This window comes from Macaca thibetana, chromosome 15, assembly GCF_024542745.1.
Source record: "Macaca thibetana thibetana isolate TM-01 chromosome 15, ASM2454274v1, whole genome shotgun sequence".
Lineage (NCBI taxonomy): Eukaryota > Metazoa > Chordata > Mammalia > Primates > Cercopithecidae > Macaca > Macaca thibetana.
In genome coordinates, this window is record NC_065592.1 from 43,580,456 (window position 1) to 43,600,707 (window position 20,252).

General features: G+C 47.9%; 1 protein-coding gene across 4 annotated transcripts in view; it reads left to right on the plus strand.

Moving 5' to 3' along the window:
* The window catches only part of FBXO10 (F-box protein 10), a 68,905-nt gene that overhangs the window by 35,095 nt on the left and 13,558 nt on the right, over positions 1 to 20,252 (plus strand). For all 4 annotated transcript variants that reach the window (XM_050762084.1, XM_050762083.1, XM_050762086.1 and 1 more), the window contains exons 2-6: positions 279 to 869; positions 4,456 to 5,289; positions 10,985 to 11,134; positions 14,079 to 14,215; positions 18,138 to 18,208. In XM_050762084.1, the coding sequence (XP_050618041.1) occupies positions 285 to 869; positions 4,456 to 5,289; positions 10,985 to 11,134; positions 14,079 to 14,215; positions 18,138 to 18,208 (1,777 nt within the window). In that variant the 5' untranslated portion in view covers positions 279 to 284. The remainder of the gene's footprint in view (positions 1 to 278; positions 870 to 4,455; positions 5,290 to 10,984; positions 11,135 to 14,078; positions 14,216 to 18,137; positions 18,209 to 20,252) is intronic.

The window sequence follows — 20,252 nt, forward strand, 5'->3', positions numbered from 1 at the left end:
GAGACCAGCCTGACCAACATGGAGAAACCCGGTCTCTACTAAAAATACAAAATTAGCCAGGTGTGGTAGTGCATGCCTGTAACCCCAGCTACTTGGGAGGCTGAGGCAGGAGAATCGCTTGAATCTGGGAGGTGGAGGTTGTGGTGAGGCCGAGATCGTGCCACTACACTCCAGCCTGGGCAACAAGAGTGAAACTCCATCTTAAAAAAAAAAATTTAAAAGGGGGACTGGTAAGTAGGGTAGACAGAGATCTCTTTTGTTTTGTGTCTGTCTCCCAGGTGACCATGGAGGCTGGTGGCCTGCCCTTGGAGCTGTGGCGCATGATCTTAGCCTACTTGCACCTTCCCGACCTGGGCCGCTGCAGCCTGGTATGCAGGGCCTGGTATGAACTGATCCTCAGTCTCGACAGCACCCGCTGGCGGCAGCTATGTCTGGGTTGCACCGAGTGCCGCCATCCCAATTGGCCCAACCAGCCAGATGTGGAGCCTGAGTCTTGGAGAGAAGCCTTCAAGCAGCATTACCTTGCCTCCAAGACATGGACCAAGAATGCCTTGGACTTGGAGTCTTCCGTCTGCTTTTCTCTGTTCCGCCGGAGGAGGGAACGACGTACCCTGAGTGTTGGGCCAGGCCATGAGTTTGACAGCCTGGGCAGTGCCTTGGCCATGGCCAGCCTGTATGACCGAATTGTGCTCTTCCCAGGTGTGTACGAAGAGCAAGGTGAAATCATCCTGAAGGTGCCCGTGGAGATTGTAGGGCAGGGGAAGTTGGGTGAAGTGGCCCTGCTGGCCAGCATTGATCAGCACTGCTCAACCACACGCCTGTGCAACCTCGTCTTCATGCCAGCCTGGTTCTCACCCATCATGTATAAGGTGGGTGTCCACATCAATAGACGGCCTTTCTAGTCCTGACCCCAGGGGCTTGGCCTCTTTTCTGGGTTTTTAATCCCTTTTTTGGTTGGAATTGAAAGTTAGGAGTTATTATTATACTCCTACTCCTCTGAGTGCTGAACCAGTTGAGAAACAGGCACAGTGATCAGTAGAGCTCAGAATTCTGCTTTATTCCTGGTAAAGCTGTATTTAAAAATGGCTTGGGCTTGGAACCAAAATTCTTTTGCACCTCTTCCCTTTCCAACTGGACCAACTGGAGCCACCAGTGGAGCAGCTAGGCGGGAAAGCCGGGTTCTGGGAGCATGCCACTTAGTGACAGGAAGCAGAGAGCACATTAGCTGCTCATGGAGGCAGGCCCGAGCGAGAGCCACAGAGGAAAAAGGCTATACAGGACTAGTCACCTTCAGCACATGAACCCCACACCCTGTATGGGATCAAGGGAGGGCAGGCTTTTACCATGATTTGCTAATTCTCAAGGGCGATGGTGAGAAGGTCAGGAAATATTTGTCCAACACATTCCTTCTGTGAACGCAGAGCCAGAAGATGGTTCAAAGTAAAGCAGGTATCCAGGTGTTGGTAGTTCCTGGCAGAACAGTCTATAGCTTATACATTGCCTAGAAACTTGGATTATGTAGGCAGTCAATTACATCGCTTTCCTGCCTGCTCATAAAAAATAAAAGATTTTTGGCCGGGTGCAGTGGCTCACACCTGTAATCTCAGCACTTTGGGAGGCCAAGGCAGGTGGATCACCTGAGGTCAGGAGTTTGAGACCAACATGGTGAAACCCCGTCTCTACTAAAAATACAAAATTAGCAGGGCATGGTGGCAGCAGGAGAGTAACGCAGGAGAATCGCTTGAACCCGGGAGGTGGAGGTTGCAGTGAGCTGAGATCCTGCCATCACGCTCCAGCCTGGGGAACAAGAGTGAGACTTTGTCTCAAAAAAAAAAAACGGCCAGGCGCGGTAGCTCAAGCCTGTAATCCCAGCACTTTGGGAGGCCGAGATGGGCGGATCACGAGGTCAGGAAATGGAGACCATCCTGGCTAACACGGTGAAACCCGTCTCTACTAAAAATACAAAAAAACAATTAGCCTGGTGTGGTGGCGGGCGCCTGTAGTCCCAGCTACTCTGGAGGTTGAGGCAGGAGAATGGTGTGAACCCGGGAGGCAGAGCTTGCAGTGAGCTGAGTCACTGGCCACTGCACTCCAGCCTGGGTGACAGAGCAAGACTCCGTCTCAAAAAAAAAAAAAAAAAAACTATATATATGTATATATATATGTGTGTGTATATATATATATATATAAAAGATTTTTTTAAGTATATTGTCATTATTACCAATAACAATTGTCTCTCATGTTTGTAATGATCCTTATACCACTGGTCATTTATAACAGACATATGTCATATGCATGCCATATGCCTTATAGCCATTATCTCATGGGTTCCTCTCCACATGTCTATGAGATAGGTAATGTCATCTGATTTTATAGATGAGGAAACGGAGGCTCAGCAAATTGTCATATCAAGGTCTCAGACTTAGTAAGATCCAAAGCCTATTCATAATCTAAGTGACTTTCCATCTGTCACCTCATTGGACCCCCACAGCAAACGTGTGTAGATGAAGTAGATGTGGTATCCCTATTTTGCAAATGAGGGCTACTGAAGCTCAGAGATGGTAAGTAACTTTCTCAAGTGGGTAATTAGGGAAGTTAGATCCCAAATTCAGGCCTTCTCATCTAAATGCTTATAAAATTACATCATGCTATGTTACCTAAAAGCTTAAAAGCCTATGTTTTAGCCCTAGAGTATTTCAGAAGAACTGATGAACTTCCCGGTGCTGCTCTGCAGGCCCAGAAGGAGAGTTTGTTTCTGGAAAGAAACAATGTTCCAGACCCTTCACATTTTGTAATGCATTTATTCTTAGAGTAATATTTTGATTTCAGCCTCTACTTCTCCCTCAGAAGTACAACCATAGATCCTCAAGGGATGAGGCCTGGCATTAGACTTGTTCGTAGCCTGCCCTCTGGCTTAGTGCTTAGCATATAACATACGTTAGTTAGTATTCAGTCCGTGATTGTTTTTCAACTAAAGCAGGCACGGGGGCCTGGGATGGTCTTGCCTGAAAAATGCAAAGGCCAAGACGATTTCACAGCAGTTTTCAGTGACTTCCAAGGAGAACCTTAGCAGTGGCTCTGCATCTCCAGAGAGCTGGCTTTTATCTTTAGAGAGAAAATGGATTTAAATAGCAAGGAAAAATTAGGTTAGCCATAAGGAAGAACTTAGAGAAGTTAAGGGGGCTTAAATTCTGGGACAATCTATCAAAGATCACTGCTAGAGAATTTTAAAAATTGTTCAAGGGGTAAGTACGTCTGGATTATTAAATAGAATCATGAGATAGTCCCTCATTTGATGGTTCAAATACATCTGATGAAATACGTGTGAAATCCAGAAACAGGTCTTTTTCAGGAATAGAGAGTGAATGGGCCTCAGTAAGACTGCTTCTCAGTCGGGCCCAGAGAGCCAAGGGGGCCAAATGAATTAGGCAGGAGAGTTCAGCACTGCCCCATCTCCACCCCAGACTCTTGAGGACACTCTGCTCCTTGTGTCCCTGACCCCAGATGATAATAACTGACTTTGACTGAGTGCCAAGTTTGTGCCTAGCATGGTGCTTTGTGAACTAGTGAGCCCCATGCTGCAGACAAGGAAACTGAGGCTTAAAGAGGTGAAGTCATTTGTCCAAGATAACACTTGCAGTCAACCCCCAGAGCCCATGCCTTTTTTTTTTTTTTTTTTTTTTTTTTTTTTTTTGACACTGAGTCTCGCTCCATCACCCAGGCTGGAGTGCACTGGCGCGATCTCGACTCACTGCAACCTCTGCCTCCCAGGCTCAAGCTATTCTCATGCCTCAGCCTTCCAAGTAGCTAGGACTATAGGCGCATGCCACCACGCCCGGCTAATTTTTGTATTTTTAGTGGAAATGAGGTTTCACCATGTTGACCAGGCTGGTCTCGAACTCCTGACCTCAAGTGATCTGCCCATCTTGGCCTTCCAACGTGCTGGAACTACAGGCATGAGCCACCACACCTGGCAGAGCCCATGCTTTAAACTACTGTTCAGTGCTTCCTGGCAATGGCAGTATACTTTGTCCCCTCTCTTTAGAGACATATTTTGCTGTGCACCACATGCATCAGTTGCCACACAGAACTCTTTGCCAGCACATGTGGCCAGGCCTCTCTCACTGCCTGTCCCAGCCCTGGTGCATGGCTTGAGACTTGAAGTTTTAGGAGGAGTCATGATGCAGTGTGAACTTCTCTGCCATCATCTACTTGTCTCCCTTCCTTTGAGATTAGAAGGACGGAGGTGCAGGCAGCTCCAGTTTCCCTCCCTCTCCGATGCAGAGCAGCTCCCCAGTTTGTTTTGGGGACAGCTGACGTCCAGACCCCAGTGGGGAGGGGAAGATGATCAGCAGAATAAATGGCCTTTCCATGTTCTACCCTCCTTAAAGGGCAGCTAGAGTCCAAAACAAATCTCATCCCTCTTACAGCCATTTTCTTCTTTTCATTCCCCAGACAACATCAGGTCATGTCCAATTTGACAACTGCAACTTTGAGAATGGGCACATCCAGGTCCACGGTCCGGGTACTTGCCAAGTGAAGTTCTGTACCTTCAAAAACACTCATATCTTCTTGCACAACGTGCCCCTGTGTGTCCTGGAAAACTGTGAATTTGTGGGCAGCGAAAACAACTCTGTGACTGTTGAGGGTCACCCATCTGCAGATAAGAACTGGGCCTACAAGTATCTACTAGGGCTTATCAAGTCCTCACCCACTTTTCTCCCCACAGAGGACTCTGACTTTTTAATGTCCCTGGACCTAGAGAGCCGGGACCAGGCCTGGAGCCCAAAGACCTGTGACATTGTTATCGAGGGCAGCCAGAGCCCTACCAGCCCAGCCTCTAGCTCCCCAAAGCCAGGCTCCAAGGCTGGCTCACAGGAGGCAGAAGTGGGTAGTGATGGTGAAAGGGTGGCCCAGACCCCAGACAGCAGCGATGGAGGCCTGAGTCCCAGCGGTGAGGATGAAGATGAGGACCAGCTGATGTATAGACTATCCTATCAAGTGCAGGGCCCACGCCCTGTATTGGGGGGCTCATTTCTGGGCCCACCTCTACCAGGAGCATCCATTCAGCTGCCCAGCTGCCTAGTGCTGAACTCACTGCAGCAGGAGCTGCAGAAGGACAAGGAGGCCATGGCACTGGCCAACTCTGTGCAGGGCTGCCTCATCCGCAAGTGCCTCTTCCGCGATGGGAAGGGAGGCGTCTTCGTCTGCTCCCACGGCAGAGCCAAGATGGAAGGAAACATCTTCCGGAACCTGACTTACGCAGTGCGGTGTATACATAATAGCAAGGTGCTGTCATGGCTTTAGATTGGTCAAGGGGCTCCTGGGACTATATGTAGGATGGGGCTATTTTGCATTTTAAAAATAATTTTCTTTAAACTTATTCACACACACTTGACGTCATGTCCGTCATCTGATTTGGAAAGGGCAGAAACAATTTTTCTCATTTCACAGAAAGAGAGGCCCAGAGAGAGAACGTGGTTTACTCAGGGTTACATAGCAAGTTAGGCAGAATTGAGACTAGAAATGCGGGTCTCCTGCCTCTTTTCACTAAGTCACACATCTCACCCATGTCGGAGTAGGAGAAACAAAGTCTTTGGCCTGAATAAGAGAAAATTCAGGGAGATATGATTACTGCCTTCACTCCAAACTGGAGTAGGGTTGTTGAGAAGGCTTCCCAGAAGAGGAAATGTGTGTGCTGGGTACAATGAGTACAAGGTCCAGAGAAAATTGGACACGTGATGAGAAGGGGTGGAGAGTGAGGGTGTCCCAGCAGCAGGAACATCCTGTGCCAGGGCCTGGGTGTGAGGTTGAATTCAACCATGCAGTGGGGATAGGTTGAAGGATGAAGCTGGGGGTGAGTAAAAACTACCTTACCCAGGCCTGGAATCCCCCTTAAGACATTTGGACCTTATGCTAAGAACAGTCCTAGCCACTGCTGCAATCGGCACCTTGTATGTGCTGGGACTTAGGGCACCACAGGACCATCTGCAAATCCTGTAAATGGCTGATGACAGGAAGGCCTTCCGAAGGGAAAGACAACCCATGCAGAAGAAAGCATGGCATAGCACCTAGGTTCGAGTCTCACTTCTCCACTAACTTGCTGTAAACATGACCTTCACTTCTGTAAAATGGAAATAAGCATCCCTATTTTTCTCCTCTCACTGGCTGTTGGAGGTCCCATGCCGGAAGTACTCAAACTAAAGAACATTGTACAAAGGTCACTCATGAGTGTTGCAGGCTTCTAAAATGGTTCATAGCAATCGCATTTTAATTAATTTAAATTTAATTGTGTTTTCCCCAGCCCACTTCCAAAGAGGATTTCAGGTGATGTTACTCTGAAAGCATAATGCAAGACTACTGTACACAGAATAAAAGAAAATGGCCAAATAAAAAGGGAAAGGTGATAGCTTTGCTGTCGTGAGTACCATGATGAAAGGATCTGGTTGAAGCCCTCAAGGAAGGCATTCTTCCTTGCATAGTTATTGAGAATAAGGCTTTCTAGTTAAATTCTGGCTCTGCCCCTTAAGTCCTGTGGACTAATGTTACTACCTTTCTCCAGGACGTGATGAGGATTAGCTAAGGTCACAAATGTGAAGTGCTTAGCAGTGTGCCTGTTATATAGCAAGTGCTTGATAAATGTTTTAATTGACTTATTTTTTTAAGATTACTGCAGTCCAGTTTGAGAGGCCCTATGATAGAGGTAAACCATGGGTGGCATAAAAGCCCAGAAAAGTGGGTACCTGACCCAGCCTCGAGGAACCACAGATGGTTTCTTGGAGGAATGGTGCCTGGACTGAGCTGCCCAAAAGAAGAATAAGAGTTGGCAGGGGCCGGGCGCGGTGGCTCACGCCTGTAATCCCAGCACTTTGGGAGGCCAAGACGGCCAGATCACGAGGTCAGGAGATCGAGACCATCCTGGCTAACATGGTGAAACCCCGGCTCTACTAAAAATGCAAAAATATTAGCCAGGCGTGGTGGCGGGCACCTGTAGTCCCAGCTACTCCGGAGGCTGAGGCAGGAGAATGGCGTAAACCCGGGAGGCGGAGCTTGCAGTGAGCCAAGATCATGCTACTGCACTCCAGCCTGAGTGACAGAGCGAGACTCTGTCTCAAAAAAAAAAAAAAGTTGGCAGAGTGAAGATGCGAGGCAAAGGAGGTGCGTGTGAAGGCCCAGAAGTGAGGGGAGACGCACCCTTTCACCCTTTCAAGCAAGGCCTTGATCCTTGCTCCTCCGCAGAAGGCTGTCACCTCTCTCTGTCCTCTAGAACATCCCAGGAGGGTAAAGGCTGGCAGGAGGAGCCTGATTGCTTGAGGCTCCAACAGGAAAGGTGTTGGCCGGGTGCTATGACTCAAGCCTGTAATCCTAGCACTTTGGGAGGCCGGGGCGGGCGGATTGCCTGAGCTTAGGAGTTCGAGACCAGCCTGGGCAATACGGTGAAACCCCATCTCTACTAAAATACAAAAAAAAAAAAAAAAAACAAATAGCTGGGCACGGCAGTGGACATCTGTAGTCCCAGCTACTCCGGAGGCTGAGGCAGGAGAATTGCTTGAACCTGGGAGGTGGAGGTTGCAGTGAAAGCCAAGGTCGCGCCATTGCACTCCAACCTGAGTGAAAAAGCAAGACTCTGTCTCCAAAAAAAAAAAAAAAGAAAAGTGTCACTGACTGTGATTTTCTTCTTTATGTGTCATAAATTTTAGTTGGAAGTCAGATAGCTCGTGTAGGACAGTGGCGACTGAGGTCAGTAATACTTTGTTTGGAAATGGGCACACCTCTTCTTTTGCCTGGCTTTTCGGGGGTCTATCTAGTTAGGAGCTGAGCCCGTTTGAATTATGGTGATGATAGGATTATCCTCGGCTTCCTGTAGGCTTCAGCTGCCTCCAGCATTACCTCGTGCTAGTTTTCTCCACTTCAGGTCATCCTTTGCACCCGCTCCTCAGAGGTGATCTCTCGCTGCTCTCGCCCTCCCCCAGCAGTAGACTGCCATTATTTATCACCCTGCATGATGGCAGGGTTTCCCTCTTGTCCTGGGTCATCCTTAGTCTAGGTAGGTGCTGTGACTGTGGTCTTGAGAGCAGGACTTTTTCAGTGACCCTGGCTCCTCCCCAGCACTAGGGGACCTCTGATGATCTGGCCTAAGTCGCTTTCCTCCCGACATCCCCAGAGATAGAGTTTTTCCCCCTGTTTCTCGATGCGAAAGGTTTGTTCTGTAAGAAAATTAGGGGGAAAGAACACATGGGGAGCTTAATGGCTCTCTCACTTTCGTCCCCAGCCTGCATCAGGAGGGTGCTGTCTCCAGTCTCTCATCTGCCCCCGGTTTTCTCCATGAGCACCTAGTGAAGGCCACAGAAAAGTGAACAGGTGCAGCTACTCCGAGAGTTTCTGCACTCACACTAGTTCACAACTGACCTTTAACAGTGTTAGCTGAGTTCTCCTCACTGGCTTGTGTGACACATGCAGCCCTGCATTCAGCAGGGAAGTGCTCAGGCCTCGTCTCCTTGGAGGCGCCTGTCTTTTTGCAGCATTCAGGCTAGCTAGTTGTCCAGCAGCCTCAGCTCTGATGGGTTCCAAAAAAGCTATGTTTGTGTATATCATCTTCTTTCTACTTTCTCCATCCTAAGCAGAAGCTGAAACCTTACAATTTATACTCTTGTTCTACTTTAGTCTTCACAGAATTTTATCTTAATGCAACATATTATTAGTAGCACACAATTTATAATAATGTATTTTATTATTAATCTGTAATTGTTTAAGACAACATAGATAGATGTATTCCAGATTTTTTATATATTATCATGCTTTGGTATCCGTAGGGGCTTGGTTCCAGGATACTAAAATCCACAGATGCTCAAATCCCTTATATAAAATGGTGTAGTATTTGCACATAACCTGCACACATCCTCCCACAGTTCAGTCATCTCTAGATTACTTATAATACCCAATACGATGCAAATGCTATGTAAATAGATCTTCTACTGGGTTTTTTTTTGTTTGTTGGTAGGTTGGTTTTTTTTGTTGTTTTATTTTTTTTAATTGAGACGGAGTCTCCACTGTGTAGAGTGCAGTGGTGCGATCTCAGCTCACTGCAGCCTCCGCCTCCCGGGTTCAAGCGATTCTCCTGCCCCAGCCTCCCAAGTAGCTGGAACTACAGGCATGAGCCACCATGCCCAGCTAATTTTTTGTATTTTTAGCAGAGATGGGGTTTCGCCATGTTGGCCAGGCTGGTATCAAACAACTGACCCCAGGTGATCCGCCCACCTCAGCCTCCCAAAGTGCTGGGATTACAGGCATGAGCCACCGCATCCGGCCTATACTGTTTGTTTGTTTGTTTGTTTTAATTCAGTTTTATTTTATTTTTGAGAAGGGTCTCACTCTGTTGCCCAGACTGGAATACAGCGGCGCAATCTCAGCTCATTGCAACCTCTGCCTCCTTGATTGAAGCGATTCTCCTGCCTTAGCCTCCTGAGTAGCTGGGACTACAGGCGTCTGCCACCACGCCTGGCTAATTTTTGTATTTTTAGTAGAAACGAGGTTTCACCATGTTGGCCAGGCTGGTCTCAAACTCCTGACCTCAAGTGATCTGCCCACCTCGCCCTCCCAAAGTGCTGAGATTACAGACATGAGCTACCACACCTGGCCTGTTTTTTAATAAATTTTATTATTTATTATTTTTAATAATGTATATTCAATCCGCAGTTGGTTGAATCCATGGATGTGGAACCCACAGATATTGGGAGCCAACTGTGCTTATTAAATATAAAAAGAAAATATCTGGGAGGCTGAGGCAGGAGAATGGCGTAAACCCGGGAGGCGGAGCTTGCGGTGAGCTGAGATCCGGCCACTGCACTCTAGCCTGGGCGACAGAGCGAGACTCTGTCTCAAAAAAAAAAAAAAAAAGAAAATGTCATTGGAAATATATCCCTTTATTAGCAGGTTGCTGGGTTATGGTACCTTGTTTGAAGGAGGCTTTGTTATACCAATATTTCTAATCATCTCTTGGTTTGGCGTCTCAGTAGTTTTCCACCCGAGGGTGATGCACCATGAAAGATTTAGGATGTGGAAGAACAGGTCTTTGTTTTATAAAGTGGAAGGGAAGGTGGGAGCGGAGAACCTGTGTGGTACCTTACTGTCCATGCCGTCTCAGACAGGTGGATTTTAGTGGAGGTGCATTGGAAGTGGTGGACCTGGAACTTTTTTTCATTAAAAGTAGCTGCACCCTTGACCCCTAGGGAAATCTTCATGCAACCTTAGTGCATGTAGAGTTTGAAGACCACTCAATCCCATCTTCCCCTAAGCGTCCTTTCTATCCCATCATCCCATTGTGCTGCTTGCAGGTTCTAAATACGGAGCACAGGGCCATGCTTCGGTCCAGGTTTTAGTTAAAGGACCAGTGTGGGCCAGGTGTGGTGGCTCATGCCTGTAATGCCAGCAGTTTGGGAGGCCACGGTGGGAGGATCGCTTGAGCCCAAGAGTTCCAGACCAGTCTGGGCAACATAGGGAGATTCCATCTCTACAAAAAATAGAAAAATTAAAAACAAAATTACTACAGCCCACATCCATAGTAAAAATAAAAATAAACAAAAATCCAAAAATTAGCCTGTAATCCCAGCTATTTGGGAGGCTGAGGTGGGGAGGATCACTTGAGCCTGGGAGGTGGAGGTTGCAGTGAGCCAAGATTGTGCCACTGTACTCCAGCCTGGGCAACAGAGCAAGACCCTGTCTTTAAAAAAAAAAAAAAAAAAAAAAAAAACCAATGTGAAGACTGTTAAGGAGCCTGCAGGGCAAAGCCAGGCAGGGCCTGGAGATGGCTGTGTCCTGGGAGCACACAACGGGAGCATGGCTGTGCCAGCATTGAGGCGTTTCTCTCGCCTATGGGGTAAATGGCATGGATGAGGTGGTGAGGAAAAGACTCAGGTGTTCCTCCAGTGGTTTCTAAGAAAATATTTGTAACAGGAAAATAAATGGCTTTCTCTTTTCTTCTTAGATCATCATGCTCAGGAACGACATTTACCGCTGCCGAGCGTCAGGCATCTTTCTTCGCTTGGAGGGCGGTGGCTTGATTGCCGGCAACAACATTTACCACAATGCAGAGGCTGGTGTAGACATCCGGAAAAAGTCCAACCCACTCATACTGGTACTTTGTGTTCGTTCCCTATTCAGGGTGACTCTTGGTTTTCAGAAAACTTTTGTGAGGATATTTAAATACACGTGGCCCTCTTGTATTTGCATGCTTCCTGTTTGCAGGTGGCTCCTGCTCTGTGTGTCCTTGTGTATTAGCAGTGACTTTGGACAAGTCATTTTCTGGTCATCTCCCCATTAATAAGGAGGAGGACCAGAAAGACAGGAAAACCTCACAGGGCCCTCAGCCCTTGTATGCTGTGGTTGGCTTTGAGTTTGATAAGGATAAAGAGAATGATGTCTGCCCTAAAGACACTTGGATCCAAAAACAAACAACAGCAGCGAACCCCACCAAGTTAGTTTATTCATTTGTATAAAAGCACATTTCGGATATTTAGTTCTGAAGATTATTTGTTTCATGGTTATTGTGAGGCCATATTGAGTTCGATTTTCTACCAGTGTGAAAACCACTTAAAATCCTAGAGTATGTGGCCAATGACATGAGAGCAGCTTCTTTTCTGCTCTGGCTCTTCCTGAGAGGCAGGTTTGGGGTTTGGGGGTTTTTTGTTTTGTTTTTACACAGATTTATGGGGTATGGGAGAAATTTTGTTACATGTGTACTGAGAGACAGATTTCCCAGAAGTTGGGAAATGTAACAGAATTTTTTTGTTTGTTTGTTTGTTTTTTGAGACGGAGTCTCGCTCTGTCGCCCAGGCTGGAGTGCAGTGGCGCAATCTCGGCTCACTGCAAGCTCCGCCTCCCAGGTTCACGCCATTCTCCTGCCTCAGCCTCCAGAGTAGCTGGGACTGCAGGCGCCCGCCACTATGCCCGGCTAATTTTTTTGTATTTTCAGTAGAGACAGAGTCTCACTGTGTTGGCCAGGATGGTCTCGATCTCCTGACCTCGTGATCCGCCCACCTCGGCCTCCCAAAGTGCTGGGATTACAGGCATGAGCCACCGCACCCGGCCTGTAACAGACTTTTTATGGGCTTGAAAAAATAATAGCCACCGTTAATGCATAATGCTTATTATATGCCAGATACTTTTTTAAGCACTTTGTAGATATTTACTTATCATTTAATGCTTACAGAACCCCGTGAAGAATTATTATTATCCCTATTTTGTAGTAAAGATATAGAGCACAAAGAGGAAGAGGATCCTGCCCAAAGTCCTACACCTAGTGACAGAGCTGGGATTTGAATCCAGGCAGTCTGACTCAAGGGTGATGTCTGAACCCATTATATCTTGACTGCCTATAAAGATACAGAGAGAAGGCTGGGCACAGTGGCTCATGCCTGTAATCTCAGCACTATGGGAGGTCAAGGCAGGAAGATCCCTTGAGTCCAGGAGTTTGAGACCAGCCTGGGCAACATAGCAAGACCCTGTCTCTACAAAAAATTTTAAAAATTAGCCAGGCATCTAACTCACACCTGTAGTCCCAGATACTTGGGAGGCAGAGGTGGGAGGTGGGAGGATCGCCTGAGTCTGGCACGTCGTGGCTGCCATGACTATGGCATGGTAGTGAGCCATGATTGTGCCACTGCACTCCAGCCTGGGCAACAGAGCGAGACCCTGTCTCAAAAAAAGAAAAAGAAAATACACCCAGCTAGCCAGTGTCTCCTGCCCACCCCTTCCCCTCACTGTGTTTCTGCCACGCAGCTAGTGGTAGATGCATGGCCTTGGCTTAGGAAATTATTGCCCCTCTGGCTAGAGAGATGAGAGGGGTTTGCCCTTCTGAGGATAGAGGGACAGCAGGTGGAGGGGGGAAGGGAGTAGTACATTTTAGTCATGGTGTTGTAAAAGGGTACGGGGATGGAAACACCACTGTGCACTCCTTTCGGAGCTCTTCAGCCCTGTGCGGGACTTCCCTTAGGCAGTGGTTACCCTGATGAGCCTACCAAATCCTTCAGGAAAAATCCAGAAAGAGTAAGAATAAGGAGAGTTTGCACACGAAACACTTTAAAACCAACTAGAACTTTATTTCTGTGAAATCGTTTTGGAAGAGATACAGCTAACTTCCCAATTTGCAAAGTATAGAATTGGCCTTCCGCTATAAATTAACAATTAGAGTGAGACAATAGTATTATTCTAATCTAAAAATATTAAGTCACTGTGCAAAAGCAACTAACTGGAATGGGAAAGAGAAAAACTAGGCTTCAGATCTGGCTCTTCCACAAATGTACTTACTATATAATCCTGCACCTGTTTTCCCATTCACACAAAGAGATATCAGAAATGAATATCTTGCTGGGTGTGGTGGCTCACACCTGTAATCCCAGCACTTTGGGAGGTCAAGATGGGAGGATCACTGGAGGCCAGGAGTTCAAGACCAGCCTAGGCAACAAAGCAAAAACCCTGTCTCTACCAAAAAAAAAACAAAAAAAACCAGAAAGATATCTGTTGGCATCCTGTAGCTCATACACCTTCTAAGACCTTATGCCCCATGGGACAGCTTGGCACCCCAGTGTCTGCATCTCCCACTGACCCTTCCTAAATGAGAAAGGACTAGAAGTCAAATGACTCTGACCCCTCTGTGGATGTGGCCCCTTTAGGACTGCACTTGGCCAACATTTGGTTGCCCTGGGGTGCTGCCCTTCCCCAAGAGATGGCCTGGAAGTTATGGCCTGGCCAAATGATTGTGTGTTTGGGGGACTCATTAGAGGCTCTGAAACTTTCAGTAGCCTGCCTTGCAGGTGAAGACCAAGAGCCCTCCTAAGAGGCTGGGCAGCGAAGACTCCAATCTTCATAGTCTCCCTTACAGGTTTTGATGTGTGTACTGGTGCAGGAAGGGCATGGTGGCAGCACGACCCGTTCCCTTTGTCACGGGCTAGGGATCTTACAGTGACGTCATTTTTTCCACTGTGTTCATCCCGCCATGGAGATGTGGGCGGCAGTTGGGCACTCTGCTTCTCACCGGCATGTCTGATCTGGCTTCTGTGGTGTCTCATTTTCACTTGCAGTGTAACCAGATCCACCATGGCCTTCGCTCTGGCATTGTCGTCCTTGGCAATGGGAAAGGCATCATCCGGAACAATCAAATCTTTTCCAATAAGGAGGCTGGCATTTACATCCTGTACCACGGAAACCCCATCGTGAGGTGTGTGCTGCTGTTTCCCTCCTTCGTCTTTGTTAACCTCCTCCCTGTCTCTCCTCCATTTGAAAACACTCTTTACAGAAACAACTGTACAGATGCAAGCACAGAAGCGACTTCACTCATCATCCCACGCCAGTAACACAGCTGCTTTTGTGTTTATGTGCCCTTCCAGTTAACTCTGTGTAGGCGTTCTATTTGGCAGTCACTACTGAGCACTTTCAACATGGGCAGAGTCTGCTCCCTGGGAGCTTACTCTAGCCTGGAGAAATGGGCACAGAAGTACCCCAAGGCAGGGATGGAACATAGATTTCAGCTCACCTAACAATTTCAGTTAGTTGCTAGTGGTGACTGGAGGAGCTGTGTCAACATCCTGGTGCTGGCCCTGGCCTCAGCACGAAAGCATGTATGGTCAGGGACTGATATAAGTGATAGGTGGGAGGCGGCAGTGGCAGTCCTGGGACCCTGTCTGCCGTCGCAGCTCTAGTATGGGGCAGACTGTGATAAATGCTGTCAGAGTGGTACCAGAAGGAGAGACTCATTCTGACGAGGAGGATGTGGGAAGGCCTTATTTAGGAGGTAGCATCAGAGTCAGACTTTGGAATATGGGTAAGACTTGACTCATGCAGATGGGGGCAGGGAGGGGTCGGTGGATGTTCCTAGTAACGGGAACAGCATGAGCAAAGGCAGCAGGGCACAGCAGATTCAGGGGTTAGCAAACTGTTCATGGTGGCTTGAGAAAAAATCTGACATGGTGTGACAGTGCTATAGAATATTTTAAATTGGGATGGTCCCAGAATATCTTGGGCCCTGTGGTCACCACAGCATGACCCTTGATGTCCTTGTGGCAGACCATCTGTGCCACACAGCAGAGTGGAAAGGAATGATGGAAAGAAAGGCTTGGGCCAGATGAGGAAGGCCTTACGTAGACCAGGCTGAGGCTGGGGAGCCTGTTCTGTCTACACAGCAGAGACTCATTAAAGGCTCTGAGCAGAAGGCTCCCACAGTTATGTCTGTGCTTTAGGAGAATAGCTGGCATTAATGGGCAGCAAGTATATTCAGAGCGCTTTCCCCCCTGCATTATTCCATAGGTACTTTGTTTCCATGTTGTTGCATGCATGGCCTTTATATTCATCACCTTGGAAAGTTTCACCATATTCCAGTATTTTGATATGCCATAATTTTTGAACCAGACCTAATTGCTGGTTCAAAAATTATGGAATTTAATCCTGTTTTTCACTGTTACAGACAGCTTACTAAAAACAATTAGTAGTCATAGAGCTCGTTCCCTTCTTCTGCATTATTGCCTGAACAGAAGAGTATTTGTATGTATGTGTGCCGTTCACTGAACACACATTCCAGCCACCCTGTATAAGGGGGCAGTGATACACAACATGTATAAGAACAGTCCCTGCCCCGTGGAGTTGACAGTCTCATGCTGGAGACGGACACACACTCACACAGCCATGATAGAAGACTCACCAAAATGAGCACTTTACTAGGCATTCGTGCAGACTGCCTGAAGAGCTCAGCCGTGATCTCAGCTGAGCATGTCAGGGAGCTGACATTTGAGTTGTGCTTCAAAGATAAATAGGATTTTATGGCCAGGGGAAAGGCATTCTGGGCCAGAGGCAGTGAAATTCAGGGTATGTCTGAGAAAATGGTGAGAAATGTGGTGTGTCCGGGCACGAGATGCCAGAGGGATAGTGCAAAGGCAGGCTGCTGCTGGACGGCAGAGGACCTTGAATGCCAAGCGTGACAGGCAGAATAATGGCCCCAAGGATGTCCATGTCTTAGTCCCTGAGCCCTGTGCATATATTGCCTTACAAGGCAGAAGGAACTTTGCAGATTTGATTGAGTGAAGGACCTTGGAGAAAGATGAAGGGAGGTTATTTTGGATGATACAGGTGGGCCCAGTGTAACCACAGGCCCTTATGAGAAGGAAGCAGGGGAATCAGGTTAAGAGAGCAGGGGCCGGGCGCGGTGGCTCACGCCTGTAATCCCAGCACTTTGGGAGGCCAAGGCGGGCGGATCACTTGAGGTCAGGAGTTCGAGACCAGCCTGGCCAACACGGTGAAACCCCATCTCTACTAAAAATACAAAAATTAGCCAGGCGTGGTGGCAGGTGCCTGTAATCCCAGCTACTCGGAAGGCTGAGGCAGGAGAATCGTTTGAACCCGGGAGGTGGAGGTTGCAGTGAGCTGAGATCGTGCCACTGCACTCCAGCCTGGGTGACAAGAGCAAGACTCCATCTCAAAAAAATAAAATAAAATAAAATAAAATAAAGTAAAATAAATAAGAGAGCAGGAGATGTGAGGACAGAAGCAGAGGTCAGAGTGATGAGGCCACAGCCCAAGAAGTGCAGGCGGCCTCTAGGAGCTGGAAGGGATGAGGAATGGATTCTCCCTGGAGCCTCCAGATAGAACACAGGTCTGCTGACACTTTGATTTTAGCCCTGAGAAACCCATTTTCAACTTCTGACCTCCTGAACTGAAAGACAGAAATTTGTATTGTTTTAAGCCACCAAATTTGTGGTAATTTGTTATAGTAACAATAGGAAACTAATACACCAACCTGAAAAGTCTGGGCTTTACCTTGGAGATGCTGGGGAACCATTAAAGAGTTTTGGGTGAGGAACATCATAATCAGATCAGTGTTGGGTTTATAAAACATAGTCATCTTGAGAGAATAAGTTGTGCTTTTTTCCTTTGTTTCTTTGCAATGAGAGATAAGAGTCTGGAGCAGGATACAGAATGAAGTTTAAGATCCCTGAAATGGCCTGGATGAGACAAACCATAGCATATATTTTTGCAACAGAAAGTTACATAACCTATTATGTTTCTCTTTTTTCCTTGGATGCAGAGAAGCACAGGACTCAAATTGTGCTCATCTGCAGTTAATATCCCATCCCGGGCTCTTAGTATGCTGATCTGTCTGCTTCTTCTAAATGTTTTCTCATCCCTCCTGTATCTTTATTCTGCTTGCCCCATGTACACACATACACGTTTCTCCAAGTGGCCACGGATCCTTTCTGGAGGTGAGATTTATAGTAAAAATACGCCAGGGCTCAGTTACTCACGCCGGTAGTCCCAGCTACTTGGGAGGCTGAGGTGGGAGGATCACTTGAGTGCAAGAGGTCGAGGCTAGCCTGAGCAACATAGCGAGAACCCATGTCTTAAAAAAAAAATTGTAAACATTTTCTGGCTCAAACATTTGAGGGTTGGATAAAATACATATAAGGCCAGGCGCGGAGGCTCATGCCTATAATCACAGAACTTTAAGAGGCTGAGGCGGACGGATCACTTGAGGCCAGGAGTTCGAGACCAGCCTGGGCAACATAACAAAACCCCATCTCTACAAAAAATACAAAAAATTAGCTGGATGTAGTGTTGCACACGTGTAATCCAGGCTGAGGCATGAACATCTCTTGAACCCAGGAGGTGGAGGTTGCAGTGAGCTGAGATTGTGCCACTGCACTCCAGCGTGGGTAACAGAGCAAGACCTCAAAAACAAAACAAAACAAAAAATATGTGTGTATATATATATATATATATGCATGGGTATATATGTAGATGACAGTCAGGTGAGGCTACAGTGAACTGGATATCATTGTGCGTGTATAGCATAGTTGGGGGTTTAGTTTTTGGTCAAGCTGTCCCAGTAACAACTAAACGTTTTATATGCCTGGATTATAAAGGGACTTTGGGAAATGCTTTTATGCCGCTGTGGACTTGAGCCATAGGGAGGCTCAAGTGATCCTCCACCCCAACCTCCCAAGAAGCTGGGGCTACAGGTGCACACCACCACACCTGGCTAATTTTTTGGATTTTTTGTAGAGACAGGGTTTCCACGAAAGAAGGCGGTCTCCTGGAAGCATGACATTGATGCCCTGGGCTCACCTCTTTGTTTTGTTCTCCTTCCACTTTAGCGGGAACCACATCTTCAAGGGCCGTGCTGCCGGCATAGCAGTGAATGAGAACGGCAAAGGCCTCATCACAGGTATGGATGGAACTGCCTGGCACCTGGCAGCCAGGCCAAGGTCCCCTGGCATCACCTCCCAGCTTCAGAACCTCACACTGTTCCTTTACCCCCACAGACAACGGCCTCTTTCTCTGACTGTGGGCTGGAGCTCAGGAACGCCAGCTGCATGGTGGCCGTGCTTCTTACAGGAGGGCCTAGCACAGAGTGGGTGTCTGTTCCTTCCAGGCCCAGAGTCGACAGGCCCATCACCAGGTGCCTCACAGATGTTTCAGAAGCACCAATGCCCAGCCACCTATCCGAATCCCTCCTCAGTCTTTGTTCGGACCTCTGCCTGCTCTGGAAACCTCCACCCGGCTAACCCTTGCTTATACTTTGGGACTTAACTTAATTGTCACTTCCTCAGGGAAACCTTCCCTGACTTCCCCATCGTACACAGATACACTCACTATACCCAGGATGCCTCCTCTCTAGGGCCTTTGACTTAATTTCTTAGTGGTTTGTGGTGTCCGTCTCCTCTGTTATAAAGCGGTGAATTCCACAAGGCGAGGGTCAAGTCTGTCTGGTACATCAGTGTAGCCTCAGCACAGAGCAGAGCTAGGCCTGGGGTATGAAAGGGATTCCACAAATGCTAGTCCAGGGAATCCCGTTGACTGTACTTACCAGACATAGATTGAGCACGTGTTGCATACAGGCCGTATTCCAGAAGCTACAGGTGCAGCAGTGAACAAGGCTCTCAGCCACTGACATTTTAGGAGAGGAAGCGAATAAATAAATCAAAGCCTACATATATGAGCAGAAAATATCCTATCTGAGGGTGACAAGTGCTCTATGGATAATTAAGGCAATAGAGGGACTGGGTGGGCATTTGGGATTGTGTGGTCAGGGCAGCCCTCTGAAAAGATGACAAGGAAGCCAGATCCCGAGTGGGAGTGGCTGGAGGAGCTGGGAAAGAACCTTCCGTGTAGGGCCGCCTGTGAGAACAGACTTAGCATGGCCGAGTGGACATCACTTGTGGGACTGGAGTGTGGTGCGCAAGGGGCCTGCAGTGGGGTCATGGAGACAGGAAGAGGCCAGTCACACAGGCTCCTGAGCCATTGCACCTCAGTCCCAAGAGGCTGCGTCTTCCCTGCCAGTGTTGGAGCAGCAGTGTCATGGACTACCCTTCTGACCCATGACTCTTTCACCTACCCCTGAGAGATGGTGGCTCCCAGGAGGAGGAGGGGATGGGTGTGGTCAGAGCTGAGGCTGAGAAGGACAGGTGAGGCTAGCGCCTTCTCACAGGCTTGTGGGTAGATGGCCACATTCTGCCTCTGAGGGCTCTAAAGCCAGTTTATTCTTTTTTTTTTTTTTTTTTGAGACAGAGTTCCATTCACTCTTGCTGCCCAGGCTGGAGTGCAGTGGCGCAGTCTCGGCTCACTGCAACCTCCCTACCTCCCGGGTTCAAGTGATTCTCCTGCCTCAGCCTCCCGAGTAGCTGGGATTACAGGCATGTGCCACCACGCCCAATTTTGTATTTTTAGTAGAGACAGGGTTTCTCCATGTTGGTCAGGTTGGTCTCGAACTTCTGACCTCAGGTGATCCGCCCACCTCAGCCTCCCAAAGTGCTGGGGTTACAGATGTCCAGCCTATTCTTTGCTTCGTTTCCTTTTTGTTTGGTTGGTTGGTTTTTTGGATACCAGTGTCACTCACCAAAGCTAGTTTATTCTTTTTTTTTGAGGCAGGGTCTCAGTCTGTCATCCAGGCTGTAGTGCAGTGGTGCGATCATAGCTCACTGCAGACCTGACCTCCAGGGTTCAAGTGATCCTCCCACCCCAGCCTCCCAAGAAGCTGGGACTACAGGTGCACACCACCACACCTGGCTAATTTTTTTGTAGAGACAGGGTTTCACCATTTTGCCCAGGATTGTCTGGAACTCCTGGGCTCAAATGATCTACCCGCCTTGGCCTCCCAAAGTGCTGGGATTACAGGCATGAGCCACCGTGCCCGGCCAAAACTAGTTCATTTTTAATCATCAGTCCTCAAGGCCATTGGGTAAAGTAGGTGCCGGGGAGATAGGAGTGCA